Source organism: Caloenas nicobarica, chromosome Z, assembly GCF_036013445.1.
Source record: "Caloenas nicobarica isolate bCalNic1 chromosome Z, bCalNic1.hap1, whole genome shotgun sequence".
Lineage (NCBI taxonomy): Eukaryota > Metazoa > Chordata > Aves > Columbiformes > Columbidae > Caloenas > Caloenas nicobarica.
In genome coordinates, this window is record NC_088284.1 from 102,483,683 (window position 1) to 102,508,242 (window position 24,560).

Genomic DNA, 24,560 nt, shown 5'->3' on the forward strand with positions numbered 1-24,560 from the left:
AAGACTGGAGATATTCTCATAACAAGAAGAAAATCTTCAACACATTTTCAAATCTAAGTAAATAAAGTTGTTTAAAAATTTGAAGCTGAAGAAAGAGAAAAGAAAAGGAAAAGTAATATAGAAAATACAGAAAACTAATAAAAGGAGCTACTCACTTTGAGTCCCCATGTAAATGGTTGAAACCAGACCTAGAATATATAAATGCATAGATCTGCCTTCCTCCCACATCACTATATGATACATTAGAAATAAATATAATATTATACAGATAATTATTATATAGAGTTATTAAAATACTTACTTTTACACACAAGGTGATCAAAGTTACTTGTGTATTTGTGCAACATTTTAAAGCAATACTGAATGGTATGATTTTCATTGTTATTATTTTCTAGTAAAACATAAAAGAAAATAATCAAAATGCACAAACCAGATTACACAGTATGTTTGATGTAGCAATTTCTAACATTCATTTAATATAGCTGAGCTGCAATGACTAATACTGCTCATGTCCGCTAGTACAAAGACCTAAAAAAGGTTCCAGACTAGATTACGTTCATGCAGGTCTCATTTTAACGGAAATTGGAGAGATGAAAAAAAGATTATAGGAACACACATTATAAAAACAGACCTTACAAGTCAAACTTAATAGTGAAACCATTCTCTTTCATGTAAACAACCATGAAAACAAATATCCTGTAAGCACTAGATATATATTGTATCTTTCTACCAGATCTCTTTGCCTCCTTGAGACAGATTCCCATTCATCTCATGACTATATAATTTGATCATAGTTGAGTAAGGCACAGCAGGGGAAAGGGTCTGTCTGATAAAGTATCAGGCTCCAGGAAGAGAGATAAACAATTTCATGATTTCTAGTTGTAACAGCAATGGTACAGTGGTGGATATTAAGATATTAGTCTTGCAGGAATACGAATATCAAACTTTGTAGTTTCTTCTCTTATTAAATATGTTTTCTTTCCATTAGTGAAAATGACAGTCTAATTATGATAAACAAAGAACACCAGAATAAAATGCAAGATACATGTGAAAAGTGGAATTAAATCTATTTTGTTTTGTCACTGTGAAAGTTAGAAAATAACTTCTGGTTTTTTGCTTAGTTTAAGACAAGTGAAAAAATAGAGCAAAGAAGTTTCTTTCTCATGGGGTATTTTTACTGCAAAGAAGCATTATTTAAAAGTAGGTGAAACAGCTTCCTATCAAGTTGTTTCACATTTAAACCTCCTCTTTCATAAGTGACATATTGGCAGGAAACTTCTCCTCTACCACAAGTCACTACAGTAATGCCTGTTTGCAACACCACCACATTGTTCTACATGTATTAAAAGCAGGCTCGAGTGATAATATTTGAACAGCTATGATGGACTTCTTTTTCATATATTAACATATATATTTGGTTTGTATTTATTAACACAGACACATAGCAGCCATTACTAATACAACTTCTGTTAAGTGGCAAAAGTTATACTGTCTTTGTAATTACTTCCAGTCTTGCATAGCTGAGAAACATGGCGAAATCCAGTCATACTGATACCTGCTTTTACGTCTAAAAATTCAAAGAACAAAATTGTATTTTACAGCAAATTTTTAGTTACAAACCCTGGATGTCATTTTTTTGTTTAAAAAAAATATCTTCTGGAGTCAGCAATTTTTAAAATTGTCATACTATCTAATTTAGCTTCACTTACCTGTGATTCTTTTACATTTTCAACAGTGAAGTTGAACCAAACTCGAAAGCGTGGGTTACAAGTATCTGGTCTAATGAACAGGTCATACTCAAACTCTGTGATGTGATCCACCCGTCCAAGGTTACCTACCAAGAACATATGAAAAAGAATGCATTTTAATGTATGGCTGGTAAACTCTCCAGGAACTACACCAAGAAAAGTTTCAAAACCACCTACCTCTATTGGCCAAAATATCTAAGTATAATAAGCCTTACAACAGTTCAGAATTATTTTAAAAGACTTAATCATAGTCAGAGAATAAAATACATAACAGTGAGCTACATGCATATGAATATACCAAAAATGACAACATTGATTTTTTTTTATTCAATCAAATCAATTTTTTGTTTTCTCTTATTTATGTATTCCAGTTAAGTGTCCTCTAACATCCTTTTAATGATTTCTCTTTTTTTCTTTTCTTTTTTGTTTTTTCCACTTTTCTGATCAAATCCTTGCACCTACTTTAGCCTCCACCTGTTTGGATTTCTTTCTTTCCATTTGTCGCCCATTTTCAAGCACCTCTAAGATTAGAGTCCCCACATTTCCACCTGGTGCCCAGAGCATCCCTCTCCCCACAGATGGCCCAGACTTCATCTCCTTTGTAATTTGAAAGCTCTCTTAATACTTTTCCTTTACCATTTGCAGCCACTATCACCTCCTTCCACAGACACAAACGAGGCTATAACATTTCGCCTCAGATTTTTCCTGGTGAATTTCATGGAATAATATTTTTAAATATAGTCAGAGCTACATTGTCCCCCATGGCATTATTCAGCAAGCAACCACACTGGCTATGGAAATTAAGTTCAGCACTGGGAAAACTTGCAAAGTGCTTTTAAATTGCTAAACTGGCATTTTTCCTTTGAAGTGTGCCAAGATTTTGAAAGACAAGGTTTAGACTGTCCATTTCATTTATAAAGTACAAAAATAAGACGTCATGTTTCCCTGATCCAACCTAAAACCCATCTCACCAGGTCTTGTAAGACAGGACCATGCTTTAGCTCACATGCTAAGTTACACTTATGAAAAAAATAGCACTGTAAGATGACCTTGTTTTATATTTCCAGATATATTCTTGGGTTTAGATGTATAATTTTGGGTTGGATATCTACTGTTGGGTTCAAATACTTATTTATGATGGTATTTGAGCTTAACGATTCCTCCTTCGACAGGTCCCATTTCAGTCAATGTGACTGTTCCTTGGTAACACACTGAACTGTTGTGGAAAAAAAGCAGGAAAAAATATTTTCAACTCTATTCATCAATATATTTGCAGGATTTCTTCCTTGTCCTAAATTGTTTCTGGCTTTACTAACTGGACATTTTTAATCTTCCCTATTTTTAATGTTATCCTCTACTTTCCTACCCACATTCTTCTTTTCAGAAGAAAATTCTCCTCACTGGTTCCCTCTGCAGAAAAGCACTTCGTGCTAACAATCTGTTCCTAAACACTTGCCTGAAGGATACATTTGGCATATGAAATATTGGGGAACAAAACAAAAAGCCAGTAATATTGTACAGCTAGAATACCTTTGCCAAATATAAATAAAGTCATGTGCTGATTTGTGTGTCCGTGCCCAAGCGGGGGCTGCAGGGCTGAGCTCTCTGAGGTGAGTCTGGGCTGCCCCAGACCGGTTCCAGCCAGTTCTAGCTGCCGGTTCCAGCTGGTTTTAGGCGGCTCCGCAATGGCCCCATCCCAGGGCACAGCGCAGCCCGTCAGCCAAAGTGGTGGCATCTCGGTGAAAATGTATTTAAGGAAGGGCAAAACCACCACACAGGCAGCGAGGAGTGAGAGAATCTGAGGAGAATTAGGGTCAGAGGAGGAGGACAAAGGGGGTGCTCTGGGCGCTGAGGCAGAGAATTAGTTTGTTTTAATTTATCTTTGTTCCTTACTACCCAAACCTATTTCAACTGGCAATAAATTAGTTTTCCCCAAGTCAAGTCTCTTTGGTCTGTGACGGCAACTGGTGAGCAACCTCCCTGTCTTTATCTTGACCCATGAGCTTTTTCATCTTCTTTTTTTCCCCCATTCCATTGAGGAGGGTGAGTGAGAGAGTGGCCGGGTGGGCATCCAGCCACCGGCCAAGGTCAACCCACCACATCTGCCTGACTTTGGGTTAAGTCCCCTACACATCTGAATGCACCTTCTGCCACAGGAGTTGAACATGTCACTGTCATTCACAACAACCCAACTCAATTCTTAACGTAAACTATTGTTTCCTACAGATTATTATCCAAAGTAAATAAGAGTGGTAAAATCAAGCTATTGCATTGTTGTATTTTTCATTAAAGGAATTTGTTTTACTGTATTTTCCATTAAATGTCATGAATACGTGACATTGTGGGAAAAATAATATTCCTCATGGATTTTGGAATTTAGGTGGCCCAAGCTGTTCAGCCACAGAGACTGGACTCCAGTTGCCTCACAGGTCACAGCTTAAGCTCTCTCTGGACAACGTTCAACGTGTGGATGCCCAGAGTCACTTTGACCCGAGCTTTGCATGTGATGCTGATGGAACCTCTAAGACTGTGGAGTAGATCCAGCTTTTAAACTACTCAGTATACATGTCTCCCAGTGATCCCAGCAGTTCCAGATATGGATTATCTGCAGCACAGACCAGGAGGTACAAATTTTGATCAAATTATTTCCAAAGAAAAACAGAGAAGCAATTAAATTTACAGAGATCATTAAAAAGTTGTAATGCAAGGCATAGGAAATGGAAAGGTTATCAAGTGAATAAATAAAAAACAAGCAAAATGAGACCTTGATTTCTGACCTATTGCAAATTTCAACTTCTCTTTCAACATCAAACTGATCCGAACTGTACAGGGGACAGACGGCCCACTCAAAACTACTTTACAGCATCCATAGGATCCCTAAACAAGCACTGGAGAATTGTACAATGTCAGTGAACTCACTGATGATGAAAAGCTGATACATTGGAACCACTCCGGGTCAGTCTGCTCTGGCAAACCCATATACCTACCTCAAATACAGCAGAACCCTTAACAATTTAATAATTGTGTGCACGATTCCTTGGGATTCTAAACACAGTTTTATGTCTTTATCTGTAACACTTTATTTGAATACTCACCTCCCTCTTAATGCCATACTTTTTCCTTTTGTGAATTGCATCTCACTTTATTACTTTTTGCCTACAGAACTGTCTCTTACGAAGCTCCTTCACAGCACGTCAGCTGCCACAGTACCTGTAGCCATTTGCAGTTTGGTATCATTTGTACATTTCATTAACACACTATTTCTTCTCTGTCTTCCAGATGCTAAATAGGCTGGACCAAACTCTAATGCCTTCGGTAAGCAATTCAACAAGTTCCTCGTGCTCAATAGACTATTGTTGGTAACACCACAGCATTTGCTCACAATCTGTCAGCCTAATTTCAACCCACATAGCAATGTCATGAAACAAGATGGCAGTTTTGGTGCAAAGAAACCTAAAACTATAAGAACAAAACACTTCCTTGCTTTACGAGATGCTTTGTAGAAAATTGATAATGGCATTGAAAAACATTTTTTTGGTGTCCAAGGACATAAACTTCCCAACATTAATCTCATAAACAAAATTAACAATTTTACATACTGCCTTCACACTGCTGTAATCACAGGAAATAGATTTCCTCAAATGAGTGAAAATTATATTCTAGTACCACAGGTAACACTGTGAAATGCATTAGAAATTATGAAACAGGAATTAAACATTGATTACATTATTCTATTTAGCCGTTATACCATTTTAATGTTTTAACATTGAAAATAAACATTTTTTTCTTAAGTGCAAACAACTTCTAAACTGCTTTTATTTTTTAATAGCTCTATAAGGCTCCTTAAAATTCCTCTTTTCTTGTTAAATGTATAGCAAGAGAGAAAACAGTTTAATGAATGGTTAGACAGTAAGTTCTTCCTATGCCACGGGGATCTCGGTGCAGTTACACAATACATAACACTCTGCTTTGCAGCATCTCAGGTGGACTGTTTCTGTGCTGAGAAGATGATGAATTTGAGAGAAAGCTAGATAGCTCAAATTTTGTGTAATGGACCTACCAATAGTTTTCAGTCTCAATACAACTATTGTAAGACCCTTCCCGTGCACAGTTTTTATTCTGTGTACATTGCTGGTCTGGTAATTTGTGATATCAGTAAGAGAGTCTGTTCATAGCCATATTGGTTAAGTATGTTCTTTTGAAGTCAAAGAAAAAAGTCTCACACTACTAAAACATCAGCTTTACTTTGCTTTACTTCATGCCCACATGAAATCATTATCACTCCATTCAATAAACATACAAGTTGTATCTATGAGTTTATACAACATTTTTAAAGCATTATCACTCCATAATTTGTGATTTGCATTGTATTTGGGGGTTACCATTATAAAACATCAGATATTAATGATGTTATTTAAGGTACATGTAAAATTAATTACTTGATTGAGTAATGTGATCTGCAAGGGAAAAAAGCCCAAAAACATTATGAGCAGTAAGAGCTGAGATTATTGGCATCTAAGACTTTTTTTTTTTTAAGTTTGGATGCACATCTGGTTGTCAAATGGATTTCTGACTTTATCTTAAAAGTAAAATAAGCAATTTATTAGAGTAGCCAGCATTTTACAAAACATTATGGATTTCTTTCTCCTATGCACTCTGAAATTAGTTGCAGGGGGTTTTTTCCTATTATTATTTTACTTCACAGAAATACTGGCATAGATCTTTTTAAACCGATGGGAAGCTGTGAACAAATCAAATTCCCAAATGTCTATAAACTGACTTTCACTTAGCCTTGGGGTTTGTTTTTAAGACATGTTCAATTTTCAGTCACAGTTTTGTTCAATACTCTCAGCATACTGAGAAAAGAAGAGAAATACTGTTTTTTAATCATTCAAGCTGAAATTCTTAATTATATTTGCTTAAATCGCTTTACAGAGTAATGTTTAGTGCAATACTCTCAAAATGTGAAAAGGGAAAGGGGTCAACAGCATGTTTCCAGTTTCTTTAAGAGTCAGAAAAAACTCCAATGTTACTATTTTATTAATCATGCAACATACACTTAGTCCTCATAAAATATTAATGTTTATTGCTTCCTACATCAATAAAAAGTGTACTTTACACAAAGAAAGAAAACCTGCATAAGAAAATGCTAGCTAAACTTACGAAGCATTCTAACAATTATCATAAAATGCTAGAAAAGAAAATACAGATATGTTAAGCAATCCTAAAATCTTCTTAAACCACACATTGTGCTTTCCTACAGAGAATTTTAAGATGAAAAATAGACCTTGAGGGTCTTAGACAAGCCTGAGGCAATATAAAGAAAAAGGTCAAACACTCTGCTAAAAAGGACCGTTATCTTCAGAACAACAACTTATCAGCCAGCTTGCAGCCCTGCTTATTTACAGTTATTGGTCCCAGAGGAAGTGCACTTCAGCGCAGGGCGCGATTACTTTGTAATGAGTTTGCCAGAAATGGTAAAGGAAACTAATTTGTAACAATGTGCTGTTCCCTGCACATGAACTTTCTCAGACACTTTTTTTTTTTTTTTTTTTTTGTCCAGCAATGAATAACTAACTTCAGCCTCCCTAATAAGCAGTGGAAACAGAAGTGCACTAAAAACAACTGAGTCGCGAGCATGAATGTGCTGAAATATCAGTGATTATCCCTCTCAGCTGTCCATTACAGTACTCATGATGACCACCAATTCCCCTGTGGTGGATATATAGAATGCAGGTTTCAGGGGGTGGATTTGCACATGAAAATTAACACCATTTGGAAGAAAATAGCCTGCACCTGTCACAGATTAGCAACAAAAGGTCAAATGCCTCCTTTTACACCTAGAGCACTTGCATATTGTATGCTTTGCTTATAGGAGCCTAATTCTAGTTTCTTAATTCAGGAAAGTGAGCACCATGGTGAACTGAGGAGAAAAAAAAGAATTAAGTCTCAGCTAAAAGCTATCAATAAATCTATTGATCAAGATACATATGAATGGAAGTAGCTGAGGCAATCTCTGTCTCTAAAAGAGGTAGTTTTTCAAAAGAGAATTACACAAAGTGCTCTTCTGTTTTTGTCAATATGCTGCCAGGTTTTGAAATACTATTTTTCATCCACACAATAAAAATCTTGACAAGTAAGCAATAGAAAATCACTAATACACTTGCAGCTGCATTTCAATCTATACAAATTCTTTAAACAAAAACAACCAAGAAACAGATTGGAATATACATCATTTTCACCAGTTGAACCTGGGATCAAGTCTAAGATAGCCAAACAGTATTAATCTATATTTTCTTGCCACCCTATATTTCACAAAATAAGGTGAAATCTAGAATATGGAATACCCTCAATGGAATTCACCCTTAAAGATCACAAAACACATTGAGATGATAATACGAAGAAATTTTATTGATACATCCTAAATGGAACAGGAACTACAGAGACCAAGATCTGTAAAAACTTCTCTAGTGAAAGATTAGATATCTTCTGAAAGGAGTGCAACTAAGAATATCAGTTGTAAACTCCCACTGGCTTTATGGTCTTTACCTGTGAAAAGAATTTATAAAAAATAGTTTGGTGAGAAGTCCTAAACAACTTCTAAATAGCATTTGATTTTTAAATAGGAAAAAAATCTAATGAAATAGTGATGACCTCTGAAAACCTGTAGCTGTTTTTGCATCATCTCCTGAACTCCTGCCCAAAGATTCCTAAAACAGCAAAGCTCATGATTTGAATAAAAAGAAAGTACCATTAAAAACACATATACAACACCTTGTGCATTAAAGTATACTTTAAATCATTAAAATTGCACATATTAAGCACTGCAATACAAAGTAACATCTACACTGATGCAGTTAAATCAATGTTTTGGAAAAAAAACTCAATACTCTTGAACAATGTAGTATTCTATACCTGATGTTTCACGTAAAACAATAGCAATGCTCATGACTCAGCTTTCAGTCAAAATCCAAATCACCTTTGAAAAATGTTCATATGCTCAAGACTATCAAATAGGCAAAGAATTTTGAAAGTACATGGCTTGAGAAGCTGGATGCTTCAGACTTGTGTTTGTCTCTTTTCTATCCTCCCTCCTCAATTAAGCAAGTTGAAATTGCTGTGTTTCCATTAAGTTTTTATCAATAGTGACATCCAAAGGACTGTAAATCAGTAGCTTTTGTGATTTTTTTTTTGTGAAAAAGATGGGAGCGAACAATTACTGTCTTAGGTCTTAGCAGCAATTGATAAAAGGCCAGCTCCCATCACTGGAAAGGGTGAACTCAGATGTACATATTAATACAGAACTTATAGAGGCTGAAGGATTCTGATTGAGCTTTTATTGTAATTAGACAATGTGATAAAATGTACTTGTAACTGACAGCACAAGAAAATTCTAGCTTTTACACTTTTCTTGTTTACCTATGAATATAGCATTAAAATTAATTTTATTGGTCTTTTGGGTACATAAGAGTTATGGGTCTCCGTTTGTTTGTTTGTTTCCCTATCAAAAGATTCAGCTACGATATGGAGAAGAGCAGTGAATCAAAAACTTATAAATGTTCTTATCCTTTCCAAATATCCTATTTCTGTTGGTGTAACAATATTGATTTTAATTGTGTTGCTCCTAATTCATAACAATGAGCATGACCTGATTTTCCACACCTTTTCAGGATCACAGTCTGAGTTCCACTCTTACCAACATGTTTCCTCACGAGTGATGTAGGTAAGGTGCACCAGACCCACTTCCTAAGGGCATTCTGCCCATAGTGTCTGGGATCACAGTTACTCTTTCTCTGTGGTCCCAAAGAAGTGTAATGAATAGACCTATAATTCCTTTGTATTCAGTTAAATCACAGAAATATTAAGGAACAGTGTGTCCTAGACTAAAACATTCACAGGAGATTTAGAAATTAAAACTTTTCCCTTATTAGAGTAGGAAGCAGAATTTATCACCCACAGCAGCTAATCTGAATCATTAGATTAAAAGAAAGTTGTGAGACTGGCATCTGAATGAAGTGAAAAAAAGTAGAGGGCCATTTTTAAGGAAACTAAAGAACTGTCTTTCACAGAAAGCAGGACTGTTTGAAAAAGGAAAGAGGCATAAACCAGGTTAGATGTGTTTTATTAGTTGAATATAGAAGACAAGAAAGTTGGGGGAAATGATGCTGTGATTTATTTTCTTCTACTGAAAAGAGTGACAAAAATATTCTCATATTTTAGTCTGGACAGTGCCACCAATGGATGGATTTAGGATGAGTTTTTCCTTTCAGAAAAAAACCCACTTTTCTTAGTCACTGGTGTTTGAGTGATGTGTGGATGAAGGGGAAGGGAGATTAAAATTTATTGAGCAGCAATTTTGAGGCTCCTCCTGCAATGAGAATACTATTACTGATTTCACAATATAAATAATTTTAAAGTCCTAACGTGTTAATCCCCAAGGCCCCCTACTTACATCACTTGCAACTTTCCTTCAAAGGTAATCCAGAAGAGTAAACAGCACCATTTAGAAAGACAATACAAGCAACTAGGAGAACAGAATATTTTCTGTCTTTTGTGTTCATTAAGAGGAGCAATCTCAACGGCAATCCCAGTTTAGAGCACAATGAAAAACAGCAACAAGTAATCCTAAAGATTTAGTGATAGTCATAGCTCAAAAAACCACCACAAGAAAACAGCACAATAGCAAAATATAAGGAACAGATATCCCAATATAATACAAATATAATTGCATAAACAGCAGGCTCACATACATATAAAGAAATTATATAATAAAATCTTGCTGAAAGAATTCAATAGTTTTGATCACATGAGATTGATATTTAATCACTAGCAGCCAACAAGCCTTATTTCAGAATTGCCCTTATCAATAAATACTGATGCTTTCAGTTAAAGGACCTAAAAACCTGGAGCTGTAAAGAATAAAATGTCAATGTTCACTGTGCAGGGAAATTGTAATGGATGGATAAAATGGAGTCAGTCTCTTGACTCCTTCTCCTGCAACAATGAGATTCCTATGAATTACAAAAACATCAGTAAAGCCCAAGATTGCAACACAAATTCTCAAAATAAAGTCACAAGATCAGGTAAATACAGAAATTGACAGCAGTACAGTAGCAATGCATCAATTCAGTAGAGAGTGTCAAGAATTCTTAAAAATCAGAGGCCTGCGCCCTAAGACGCCGTCACACACCCACCACACCAAACCCACCAAATCCCCAGAAAAAACGTCGACTGCTGATTTCTCTGCTCCCTCTTTATCAATTCCCCAAAGGCCTCCAAAGACAGATGGGCAGTTATTTATCCATGGCAATGAACCATTGTCAAAGCAAAATCAGAATACAAAGAGGTTTTGTATTAGTGTCACGAAACTCAGCTTTCTTTAACAAAGTAATGCTATCGAAATGACTGTGTATGTTCCACATCTTTCAAAGAGAAGCTCTTAAAGGAAAAGCATTTGGGGAAATTTCTGTTTGGAAGTCACTTAGCATATAATGGGTGCTATCCTAAATAAATAATTAACAAGTTTATAAATAAATTATAACAACGTCTGCAGCCTTAACCACGGAAGAAACCACCAAGGCAGATCAGGGAATATGAACTACTGTACCACAGCGGGATGTACCATTGTTGGTGTGCAGCAGGGAGAAACATCTCTAAATACGGACTTTGTCAGGGCCTGATGCTCACTGTGCAGCATTGAAATCTCTTGCTACCTATTGCCTCTCACATAAAATATTCTCGTGTTTATCTGCTGCCCAGAGAGGTGTGCAAGCAACACATTGCAAATGGTTAAAAATGTTAAAAGCTGCATATTCTTTATTCTTAAGTACATTGCAGTAGCCCTACTCACGTCATTCTTCCCATTCAGTATAGTCACCATTTTGCAAAGACCCTAAGAATTTTTGTAATGCAAAAGGCAAAACTGTATCCTGCAAGTGAGGATATTTCTGTTGATTTATTACTGTACAATAACGTTGTAATTCTGCATTTGGCTTAGTTTGGTGCCTGATACATGAAATCACCATTTTTCCAGGGGAATCTTTCCATTGTATAACTACAAACTGCCACTTGAGGAAAATTAATTGATGGAAACCTCGATCAGTCTGGAGAGCTGTAGTTAAATTATATTCTCAAGGATCTCTCCAACGTCACCAGAGCTGTAAATAATTTTGCCTTTTTTTCATTTTTTTCAATTAAAAGTAAAAAGAAGAGTATTAATGGAATGGCTTCAGGTATTGTCGTATGAGAGTCTTGCTTTTTGACATGGATCCAAAATATGAACCTTCTTTAACTAAGAAATTACTGATTTGATGGCTAAAACTTTCCTTCTGTATCTTATACAAGAACTTCCCTGAACAATGGTCTACTGCAAGGATAGACTTCGAGTACAAACACTGGATCAGAATAATATCTGTCCTATATAAAGCTTTTGCAGAAGAAACAGTCTTATTTTAGTTTATTATGAAACTGAATTTGGTTCTCTATGCCATTATCAATCTAGTCACAAAAACAGTTTGGGGGCCAGAAATGTTATCTCATTCAAGACATTAATCCCATTATTTCATTGCCTAGAAGTGAAATCTTATAATATAATCTCCATGATAAAATTTACAGATAGACTTTCATGCAGCCTAGGTACGTTTTTAGCCATTTCAGCAGATTAGACTGATATACAACTTCACTGTTCACCTACTCCTCTGCTGTAGTTCCCCGTCTGACTTTCTTTTGTAGAACAAGGTGAATTCTGTACTTTTCTCTTTACTATACAGCATTTTGATCCTTCTGTAGGTAATGCAACTTGTTCCTGTATTTTCACTTATATAATTTTCTGACTCCTGTGCCTTGCTATTTTCCTTTCCTCCAGTCACCAGCCTGTTCTGGAAACCCCCTTGACTTCCAGTCTTACCAATAATTATGAAATGCCGATACTGTTTATATCGCAGCTTTATTCCAATGTACTATATGGAATTATGCAGTACCAAGGAACTACATTACATTGGTTTGTTTTTGTAAAACTGATAGAGTTTATACCAGACCTTCTTAAATGTACCCACAAGGATGTAACAGAAAACTGCTTACCCTCCTTTATCTTTGTTCAGTTAAAGCTTAAATTAGACCTTAAAAAACTATCTAGTTGGTGTTATTTTTTCGATCAGATGTGATAATTTAAATATTGACATTTTAGATGGCACCAACATGTTTTTGTCTTCTGCTACAGTTAGAATATTTTATTATATCTGAATGTCTGTCTTAATTTTGTTCGTGTCTTTTTTTTTTTCATTTTGCCAAATCTAGAAGCATTTCCTTTTATTTCAGAGTATTTCTATGTTTGTAGTAAATTAAACATTAATCTTTCTCTGCAAATGTCAAGTGATATTTAAATGTTTTTCTGGCAGATAAATGATTATTAATATTAATGCAATAAAATCACAGCTTTTTGTCCTTTCTTTGATATTTAAGAAAAAATTAAGAATGTCAAAACAGTTCTGCAAAGAGAGAATTCATTGGTCTACCATCCACTCTTCATTAGCCTGAGAGGTAAAAAATTACTGATCTTGTGAGACAATGTGTTTATAGAATCAGAAAGGGTTGAAAATGAATTACTCTATCAGCAGTAGAGTGTGTATCTCTTCAATGTGAAAATGCCTTGTTAAAGTTCATTTTAATTTAAAGCCCCCTTTTTGTCATTCAAAAAGCTCTAGCACAATGAAAGAGTCTTTGTCACTTTCATAATTAGCCCCTCTTGCACTGAACGAGAATAAGATCTGATCAGAAGTCCATACAGGCAAGGTCATAAATCAAAGAGAAAAGCTCCACAAACAGTCCTGTAAGATGTCCAAAGGCACACACAGCTTGGAATTAAAGCACTGTCGTCAGGATCCACTCTCAGAAACACAGCACAAAAAAGTCCCAATAATATCTGTTTGACAGGCTGAATTTATCTCCATATTCTGTAGCCCTATAAACACATTTTGCTGTTTAGATACAAAAGCAATTTCAGCACCAAGGACAATTCAGGGAAGCAAACAGCTGTTCAAGTGCTACTGGTACCGTGTGCCAACCAGAGCCAAATTAATTTAACTTAATGCTCTCACTTCAAACTGTGACAGTAAAGAAAAAAAAAAAAGCCATATATGATAATTGCCATAAAGTAGGAACAAAAATTGTATTAATAGACAAAACTCTCTAGAAAACCAACTTTAATTTTTTTATACATAAGTGAGCATGCAGCCCAGCTCAAACATAAACCAGATTTTATTCAACTTACTTTCATTTCCAGATGAAAGTAAAATGATACTTTGAAAGAAGTAATAAAATTCTAAACCTTGGACAGTTACGGCAAGAGTGACAGCACATCACTCTCTCTGCTCAGGGATCATCAGAATACCAACAGGAATCCAAGCCATCAACATATTATTTTACTCCCCATGTTAACGCAAAGGGAGGATTTCATCAGCAAATGATGTCTAAAGCATGGGGAGAGCAGAGGGCAAGGAGAGGGCAAGGTAGGAAGCTGAGGGGAGGACTTATAAAGAGGCAGTCAGCAGTGAAAATACACATTCTAGAACAGAGGTACTATTTACAATTTGATGTACTATGTTAACATTAAATGCTAATTTTAAATATTATTCAGCTGAGAGTTATATAGCTACAAACATACAAACAGGAATTTTCATGAATACACACATTTATATCCATCAAGCCTACATATATTTGTAGACATATGTATATATTTGTACCTTCAAATACATTGCTATGTACATTAAAAATGTCCCGTCACTGCTATATTAACAGAAATTCCTAATCATTCCACTTTTCACTCTCTAGCTGTGTTCAGTCCATGTTTTGCCTGCTACCTCTCCCAGTTACCATCCTTATCTCAAATTCCTCAGGCTACAACTTGGGTGCCAAAAATTACTCTGGTGGCTTGACCCTGGCTGGACACCAGGTGCCCACCAAAGCTGCTCTGTTACTCCCCTCCTCAGCTGGACAAGGGAGAAAAATAACATGAAAGGCTCATGGGTCAAGATAAGGACAGGGAGAGATCACTCACCAATTACCATCACTGGCAAAACAGACTCGACTTAGGGAAATTAGTTTAATGTATTACCAAGCAAATCAGAGTGGGATAATGAGAAATAAATCCAAATCTTAAAAACATCTTTCCTCACTCCTCCCTTCTTCCTGGGCTTAAATTCACTCTCAATTCCCTAACTCCTCCTCACCAGCAGCCCACAGGGAGAAGGAATGGGGGTTGCAATCAGTTTGTCACACGTTGTCTCTGTTGCTCCTTCCTCCTCAGGAGTAGGACTCCTCACATTCTTCCCCTGCTCCATTGTGGGGTCCCTCCCATGGGAGACAGTCCTCCATGAACTTCTCCAATATAGGTCCTTCCCACGATTGCAGTTCTTCACAAACTGCTCTGACATGGGTTCCCCGTTGGGTCACAAATCCTGCCAGCAAACTGCTCCAGCCTTGGCTCGTCTCTTCACGGGGCCACAGGTCCTGCCATGGGCTTCCCACAGGGTCACAGCCTCCTTCAGGCATCCACCTGCTCTGGTGTGGAGTCCTCCCAGGGCTGCAGGTGGATCCCTGATCCCTGCTCCACCATGGACTTCCATGGGCTGCAGGGGACAGGCGGCCTCACCATGGGCTGCCCCACGGGCTGCAGGAGAATCTGTGCTCGGGCACCTGGAGCACCTCCTGCCCCTCCTTCTTCACTGCCCCTGGTGCCTACAGAGTTGTTTCTCTCATATCTTCTCACTCCTCTTGCTCGCTGCAGTTGCACAGTTGTTATTTTTTTTTTTTCCCTTCTTAACTATGTTATCCCAGAGGAGCTACCACCATCGCTGATGGGCTCAGCCTTGGCCAGCAGTGATTCTGTCTTGGAGCAGGCTGGCATTGGCTCTATCAGACATATGGGAAGCTTCTAGCAGCTTCTCACAGAAGTCACCCCTGTAGCCCCCCACTATCAAAATCTTGCCACACAAACCCAACACATTAACTTTCCTTTATGAGCTTTTGTTTTTTAACAATATTTTCTCTGCAGAGCCAAGCTGTTAAATTCATGTCTCTAGCCATGCAAACACCAAACTACTTTAAAAGTAATGGCTTGATTGGAGGGTGTGGGTGGTTATGTCTGTCATATGTTCCCAAAATTTCAGGTTACATTAATTATACAACAATCACAAGTAATTCGATTCCACATATTTAGGAGACATATGAAAATTGGTCTGCTAAGCAACAGACTGAAGAGCGTTAGTGCGACAAAAAGAGAGTAATGCATTTTCTCCATCCTCATACAGTCTCTCACTTTAGTTCACTGACAGTAAACTTCTCGAGTTGGCTAAAAGGTAGCGAGGACACAAGTGAGTGCCCCCTTGGATACAGCCACCTCTGCTTGAGTCACAAAAGAAATGTAATTCGCCTTGTCTATCAGACATACAGGTATCTAAAAAGTGCAAATTGCAAACTACTGTACAAGCAAACCAAGCCTGGGAACTGCGACTAGGGCATGCAGGCGATTAAAGAAAGAAAATGGATTTAAGATAGATGGGATGAGAATCTGAGTCAGACGTATTATTGAAATTGAACTGCCTAGGTCTTTTTCTTATAAGTGAGTGCTCCAAAAAGCCAATAAAGCTTTTAAACAAAAGTAGGGGTTTTTTACTATATAATAAACTAGATTAATTGGCTTTTAAATAAAGAAAATTCAAAATGACTAAGAAGGAATAAAAATCAAAACAGATCTCCCCTGCTCACTGCACCCTTGCAGTGAGACACTATTCCCACAATTTCCTTTAGCTTCCTGCTCAGTGAGCTTGCCAGAATTGCAACAAATTCTAGATAGCCCTCCACTGGATCCCCAGGGAAATACTGTCACCTCTATGGCCAACCTTGTATCTTTTCCTTGTATTTCTCAACAGTTTTGCAGCCTCCAGGTGCTTCCTCACCCTCACTCTCCTGCCTAGGCCACTTTGTGCTCTGAAAGCATCTCACTTCTGAGCAGGCTCAGCAGCTCTCAACTGAGGGCAAAATCTCCCTTCCCTCTAGATTGTTCCACTTTGCTCTGTCATTCCCCTTTTGACAGGGCACTTATGAAAAAAATAACACCTCTTTCAATGGGTTTAAACAGAAAAGTTCAACTTCATCAAGTCCACATTGCAAAAGATACCTCCAAAGTTCCTCTATAATTGTCCCTAACATCTTATTCTCACATACTATGTATCCACATGGGAACAATTCAAGTCAATCAAATATCTCATAATACCAGGTAGATCCTTCTTAGCATGCCCTTAGTATTCAGCTCCTTCATACCTCCTCAGGAAAGGGAGACAAGACACCAAAGCAGAGTCTTTGTAACCAAGGATTTCGGATCTTATCTTTTCCCCCATGCCAACGAAATCTCCTACCTTCTCTTTACTTATGCTGTTACTTTTCACCTTTATCTTCAAGACACAAAAGCCAGAGGAAACTATGAATTTAAGATTCCTATGAAATATGACTATTATTTTAAGTCCCATTTCTTCTTAACCAAATTCTGAACCAAATGCTGCTGCTACAGTGGAAAAAAAACTCAGCAGCTCCGCCAACGGAGCCTTAATACAGCCAGTGCCTTTCTGACTGTCAAAACTGTGAGTTAGTACAACTGAAACATCCCAAAGAAGCAGCTCTTTCTATTGCAGCTATATTAGGAGGCAATTAATGGGAGCCAGAGAACCCAGAGGGGGGTGGTAGGGTATGAGGCATGGAGACAGGAGGAGGACTACATCCATGAAATGAGGGTGAGCTTGCTCCTTCTGGCTAGGCTCATTGGAAATGCAGAGCTTCTGGAACAAGTGTGGCCTCGCAATTCACAGGCATCTCCTCAGCTTCTCTTTCTGACTCTTTCCATCATATTGCAGGTCTGGTCTCCATCCATTTGCTAAGAAAGACAGGTACCACTTGGTCGTATGCATATCAGTTTGTTCCTACTGAGGAGGCACATAATCCTAACCCTTCAGTGGGTCTTCAGCTGAGATGCCTTGATCTTTGTAATGTTTCCTCTGTATTAAGAAAGAAATTTTAAGATGAGCAGGCCAATTACTCTCATATTACTCATGTCTATATATAGGCTGAAGTGCAAGGTACAGTCAGAGGCATATTTAAGTCAATAAGTTATTTGCAAAACCTTAGATGGTGAGCTAAGTGGGAGGTTTGTCCTATATAAAGGCAAGGTTTGCAGAGATACTCCTATATTAATAGACTGTGTCAATCACAACAGATATGGACTTTTTCTGCTCTTCTAGTAATACTTTGATATCCAGAAGTTTCTAGCCTATCAAAATGCCCAGTGAACATTGATTTAGGATTCTAATTAAGTGGATTAAAATTCAATTTTCTTTTATTTGACTGTCTCTCCAAGCTTATTCTCTCAGTGTCTGTGTGTGGTAGGACCCTAGTTTTCCAAAAAGAAAGGAAAAAATAATTTAAAAAAGAAAGATGTAGATATTTCGAAACAGATAAAATCTTCTTACAAGTTATTTCACAAAACCAGAAAACAAGCCAGTTTTTTTAAAGCAATTAGTACCCAAATCATGATATAATGATTGTTGAGCTGCATTATTGTTTCTCTTGGACATGAAGTGAACTTGGTCAATTACCCAGTTCAAATGTTGCTTTTGAGTTTTCAAAAGAGGTGACATACCACACATTTAGCAGTATTGTTTCTATTCAAAATTAGTCTTACTGGATTTCTAAAGAGAGGTGCCACTTTACCTCTATTTATTTAAGAACCCAAAGATTTATCAAACATTTTCAATTAAAAATAACAAGACTCACTACTTTTGTTATCACATTAAGAAGTAAGTCATTATTTGTGGTTCCTTATTTTAATAATATTCTAGCTCTTTAGCTTTTGTTAACATGTACTTTTATTTATTTACTTAGAAAAGAAAATGTGGATATTTAATGTATTAGTAGAACAATTTTTAAATGTTAGTATCACTAGTGAAAAACTTTTAAATAAAAGATATATTAACATATATCCCTAGCTTTAACCAAATAAGACAGGTTTTTTCAAAAGTCTGTCTTCAAAACCAGGAACTTATAAAGTCTCTGTCTTCATTTTCATGTTTTTACCATACTGACATGAAAAAATTACCTCTGTGACTGCAAGATGACTTTCTGTCACACTGCTAATGTGCAAGGAATTCAGCAACAGAAGAATCTTTTGCTTTTGAACATTCCAGACTCACAAGAAAAATGGCAGTCCCACTGTCCACTCTAAGGATGGAAACAGTTTATAACTTAGGAATCACAATTAAAATTAAAAAGACTTTTAATTCTGAACAGGTGGGCAGCTTGCTATAGTCACCAGGATGGCAGGAGTGTTGTAAATATCAATTTATAAACTTTTTTTTTTTTTTTTTTTCCTTTTTACAAATAAAAATATGATAGGGGGTATCAGGAAACTTGACGGATTATCAGGCATGTTTTGATTTTTAAAACATCTATTTTTTTGTAATCAGCAAATTGATTTTGTTAAGTGCAAAAAAACTATCACTTGCAAAACCAAATTCTATACACGTTTAGGGATTTGGCCCCTCCAGAACCAGGGATTACAGAGTCATGTGATTATTAGTATGTTTCTTTTTTACCTTTTCTCTCTTATTATTTTTGCATTTCCGTGCTGTATCTCACTGCTGATAAGGTCTAGAACTCAACCTGAAATGGAACCCACACAGAGACCTTTGCCTGAACACCCTCCATTAAAATTGTGTGGTTCAAGGCAGCAGCACCTGTGTGTATCATACCCCAGGACAATTCTGCTGGCTTGTACTCTCATAGGGAACTAAGTCTCTATATTCCTCTGCAAAGCATTTGACATAATGATGCCCAAAACACATTAGGACATTTTTCTGCTATCAGCTAGCAAAAAATAATAAAAATGGAGTAATGACTGGCTAATAATTTATTCTAGGCTCTATTACTGAGAGACAAGATTATTTTACAGCACTAAACCATGTTAATTAAGAATACTTAGAATAAATAAGTTTATTTTATTTGGCTAGATTTTCTTGGTCTTTCTGCAAGATTGGAAATAATTTACAAACTATGTATTTCACATGTAGCATCCATAGTAAAATCACACTGGATTGCATTAATCTACTTTAATTTTCTCCACATTTTCTAATTCATACACTTTGGAATTTTATTTTGCTAAAATAGACTAGCCTATATTTGCTATCACTATGAAGCCACACAGATAATAAACACTAAATCACAATTATCAAATTATAGTAATACAACTTTCTGATTTCAGTATTCTTTCTTTCTCATACAAATCAACAATTTAGCATATGTCTTCCAGTTATTATTATCAATTACTAAAGCTTGTTACAGTACTCTCAGAGCACACAATATTGCTTATCTCCTCATCTAGGTTAAATCAGCCAAAACTGAATAGGTTGCAAAAGATAATGCTTGTTCTCCCTACTCTTTCTTTACTCAGCTAGCTCATTCTTCATTAGTCTGAGTCAGTGGAGATAACCTAACACAATTTCTCCAACAGTATTTAAGTTTTCCTGTGTGGCTGAAATAATATCAGTTACTATTATGTTATATCTGAAATAATATCTATTATTCCTAATATCTGTTGAAGCATGGCAGGTTCTAAAATAGCATCATTACAAAGGAAAGTCCATCTTATCCACCCTGATTCAGGATGACACATACTTTGCTCAGTTTTAAAGAGTAATCAAAGGTGTGGGCTTAAATCCAATTACTGTACTTCAAAGAAGACAATGTCAAAATGCTTCAAATGGTGATTCTACTGTATAACACTGAAGCTCTTAACTTCTGTGAGCCTCAGATTTCTGAACTATAAAATGAAAACAAAAGCGCATTGTAAAGCACATGGCGATTTCCTGCAGTAAGAGATTATAAGCATAAGCTATTATTAACTAGGCTAATATTCTAAAGAGAAAATAAGTTAAAGGTCCTCGAAGTCATGTATTCACATTCTAAGAAGTATCTAGATGTCATAACGATTGTTACACTACAGACATATTGGACAGACACTTTTAATTGAACTTGATTGTAATCACTCAGAATGTTCTTATTTTCATGCCATCTAATCAGTTCTCTTTCTGTAGCATTCACTCTTCCTGACCTCTGGCCCACTGAATAACAGAACATTTTCCCAATTGCCACATGACTATTAATTTGTAGAAAGTTTCACAAGCATGTGATCTAACCCAAAGCAAACGTAAATCATTGTAGTTCCGCAGAAATTTTTCTACTGATTTCTGCCCTGGACCTGGCACTGAAGATTTGGCATTTGTCAACATAGATCCCCTGTGCTTGAGAAAAGATTTAAAGTGAAGTTGAAGTTTTTGGTAAGAAATGAATCCTGTCCAAAAGAGGATGCAGACTGATTAAGGACAAATAATCACCAAGTATCAGGACAACAGTTCTAGAACCTAGTTCCTTTAAATAATAATTAAAAAAAAAAAAAAAAAAAAAAGAAAATGTAAAGACAGATTTAAGAAAATCTTTCAAGGAAGAATAGTAGTAATATTTGCAGAGGAAATCACATGAAAATGGGAAACCATGACTGAAATAAAAATGTCTACTGATGAAAATGCAAATGCAAATATGAGGGAAGGAAATAAATGGATCACTAAATCCAAAAGGATAAAGAAGAGCACACAGATGGGAATAATGGAAAACTAAACAGATGCTAATGGAAGGCAGATAACATAGAGTCCTAGAGATGAGGATAACGAGGTTTAATTTGATACAGCATTCAATGTATGTGCTCAAGAAGTGCAGCTCAACATTCTCTCAACGGACAAAAGATGATACTTCAGCAATAACATTACAAAAATGCAGAGAGGAAAGAGAAATAACAGGCAGGATAACATTGTGATAATCAAGTAAGAGGATGACAAGTGTTTGGGATAAGTGAGAATGGATCAATCCTGAAGCTACTGAACAGAAGAACCACAGGAAACACATGCAGTCATAACCAAAAGTCAAGTTTCAACATGCTATCATCTTTTATTTTTCCAATAAAAGCATAAATTAATTACAACATTGCTGTTCCACTCCTTCTCTTCACTGGTTAGGAAGGAGTACACCTACAATACATTTCAGAGGAATAAGTGCATCATCATACGTCACCTTACCCAGCTCAGACACAAATTAGCTGACAGCAATGTATCTGTAATGACAGAAAATTCGGAGTGAACAAACCATCTCGTATTTATCCAGCCTCAAGACATTATGGGCTGTGCTAACATCACTCTGCAATCTCATTTGGCTGTGCCTACCCAAGTGGCAGTCAGCTCAGTGCAGGTATATGCGCATTTATATGATCACCAGAGCATTGAAGAGATTTCATTGTACGACTTAACAGTCATATGAAAGATATATCTAAGCATTATATTAATGAAACTCGATATAAGTAAACAAAAACTGCAAACAAGAAAAAAAGACAAAAAAGGAACACAAATGTCAAGTAATTATTAGACAATCATTTCAAAACTCACTGTGAATATAATTTCTTAAGCTGACCACCAAAATGCTGAAAAGAAAAAAAATCTGGCTGCATTATTCCTTAGCTTTATATATTTTTATATTGCATTCATGAAAAAGGTTTAAAGGTTTTTCACATCAGAAATTTGACATTCATTTACAATCTTAGCAAAGGGAACCAAAAATGAATTATTCATAACGTAGAACAGTAGCAACAATAAACATTCAAAACAAATATTAAAAAAACCAGATAAATCATACTTCTTACGAACAAAACGTTAACTTACAGTTTCAGATGAGGAACAAAGAGATGTGATTCTACCAGAAATTGTTGTAATATAATAATAACCCTTAATATATTATGGTAATTTACCTTCACATTACTGTATTGTAGTAGATCCTGGAATTCCAGTAGTTGTCTAAAGGACACACAGTGATAATATATGGTTTGTTCCCAGTTTGTTTTCAGAAATATAAACACTAAATCAAAATTAGCATGCTACAGGCTGAACCTAGAAGGCAATTACGTTACTAAACAGAATCAATAAACGCAAAATGAAGCTCTGCATGTAACCAAAATAATGTATGTTTCACACCTAATACCTTGGATCCAAATTCCTGTTAGGCTGAGCAAAATATTCTAAAATATTTTTTCCTAAAATAAGAATAAAAATACTTTTAATTTATGTAGAGACACCTCTTCTGAGGTATGTTTTTCAACCCGTATTCTTTCAAAAGTACAAAGCATTACGTATTTCAGAGTGTTTTGCCTCTTCTTGCATTACAGTGGCAGTTCAAACAAGTAAAGATCTTAATTTGGCTTGTTAACTTTGGACTAGCAGACATTTTAGAATTTTAAAACAATTAAGATAATGAAAAGAACAGAATCTATCTGAAGGGTAACCTAATTTCGGGGGGGAGGTGGTAATTTTCTAAATTATTTCTAAGGGATCTCCGGAGGTTGGCTACTCCACCCGCCCTACTCAGAGCAGGGGCAGCAGGAGGAGATTGCTCCACACAGTGTCTACTCAGGCTTTGATACCTCCATGGATGGAGGCTGCACAGCCTCTCTGGGTGAAATTTTGTTCATCATTTGGTTCATATGAAATTGATGCAAAGGACTCTTAACATTTCTCAGCCATTTTGTTCTCATTTCACACAGCTGAATTTTACTACAGAAGGTGCCAGGCGGCCAAGAACCATGTCTTTTGTGCTGCTGTCTTCTGCAAAACAGGGATAATATTACAGATTATTGAACTAACTGAATAAAATATCACTATTTAGTCTAGCAGAATATTCCAGCCTTCTCCCAGGTGAAAATAAAGCCTTTCCAATACATCTTAGTTCCAACATATTTACTGTTCTGATGGCACTTTATCTTTTATTCTGAGTACGGCCATTCCTTCTGATAAACTATATAGCACCACCTGCATAAGCAGAGTAAAGAACACTTTTCAATTTCTTCTAGTTCTGAATGACTCTGATTTAAAAAGACAGAGTTTAAGGATATACACAGGCCAGTGAAGGCAGAGAACTATTCTGGGGAAAGAGCAAGGAAAAGAATCCCTAACAAAATAAACAATGCCAAAACGTTTCCACTGACACTGCTCTGCACTGTATTTTCCCTGGGTTTGAGAGCTCAGCAAGATGGAATTCTGGAAGGGTGGTTGGCAGCTCTTTCTAAGGCTCAAAATCAGATAAAAAACTAAGGTAAAGTTATGGTCTGCAGAAGAGATTGACCTGGACCTACTAGTCACTGAAAACTAACATGATTCTCTATTTTAAGAAGCAATTATTCAAAGCAATTATTTCCTTAGTCAGTAACTGAAGAATAGGTCACCTGTTACTTTATAGAGTAACTATAGATTTATTCAAATCCAGGGACTTTGTATGAGAAGCATCTTGCATATCCTCATCAGTGACTTCCAATGCTGTTATAAAAATTTCTAGGTAAAGCACAAACTCAGCTGGATTTTTTTCTTCCTACTTTCAACTGTCACAGGCCTTTATTGTGCCACTATATATACACACCTCTGTACATTCATGAGTGATTAACTGATATCACATTCATGTTCATATTAACATGTGCAGTTTGAAATAAACACAGCTGCATTTATGTCAATGATTTTATATTCAAATATATCTGATTATGCTGAAATAAACACAGCTGCATTTATTTCAGTGATTGTACATTCAGATAAGGATATTTGTTCTGTGTAATGTAATGTTCCTTCATACTGGCAGGGACATTGCTATTCTTTCTTATATTTCCCTCTATCATTTTTCCAGATG

At 36.2% G+C, this 24,560-nt stretch overlaps 1 protein-coding gene across 1 annotated transcript in view; it reads right to left on the bottom strand.

The window, feature by feature from the left end:
- Positions 1-24,560, bottom strand: part of AGBL4 (AGBL carboxypeptidase 4) — a 922,470-nt gene that overhangs the window by 876,951 nt on the left and 20,959 nt on the right. The window contains exon 3 of the mRNA XM_065655883.1: positions 1,710-1,834. Within this exon, the coding sequence (XP_065511955.1) occupies positions 1,710-1,834 (125 nt within the window). The remainder of the gene's footprint in view (positions 1-1,709; positions 1,835-24,560) is intronic.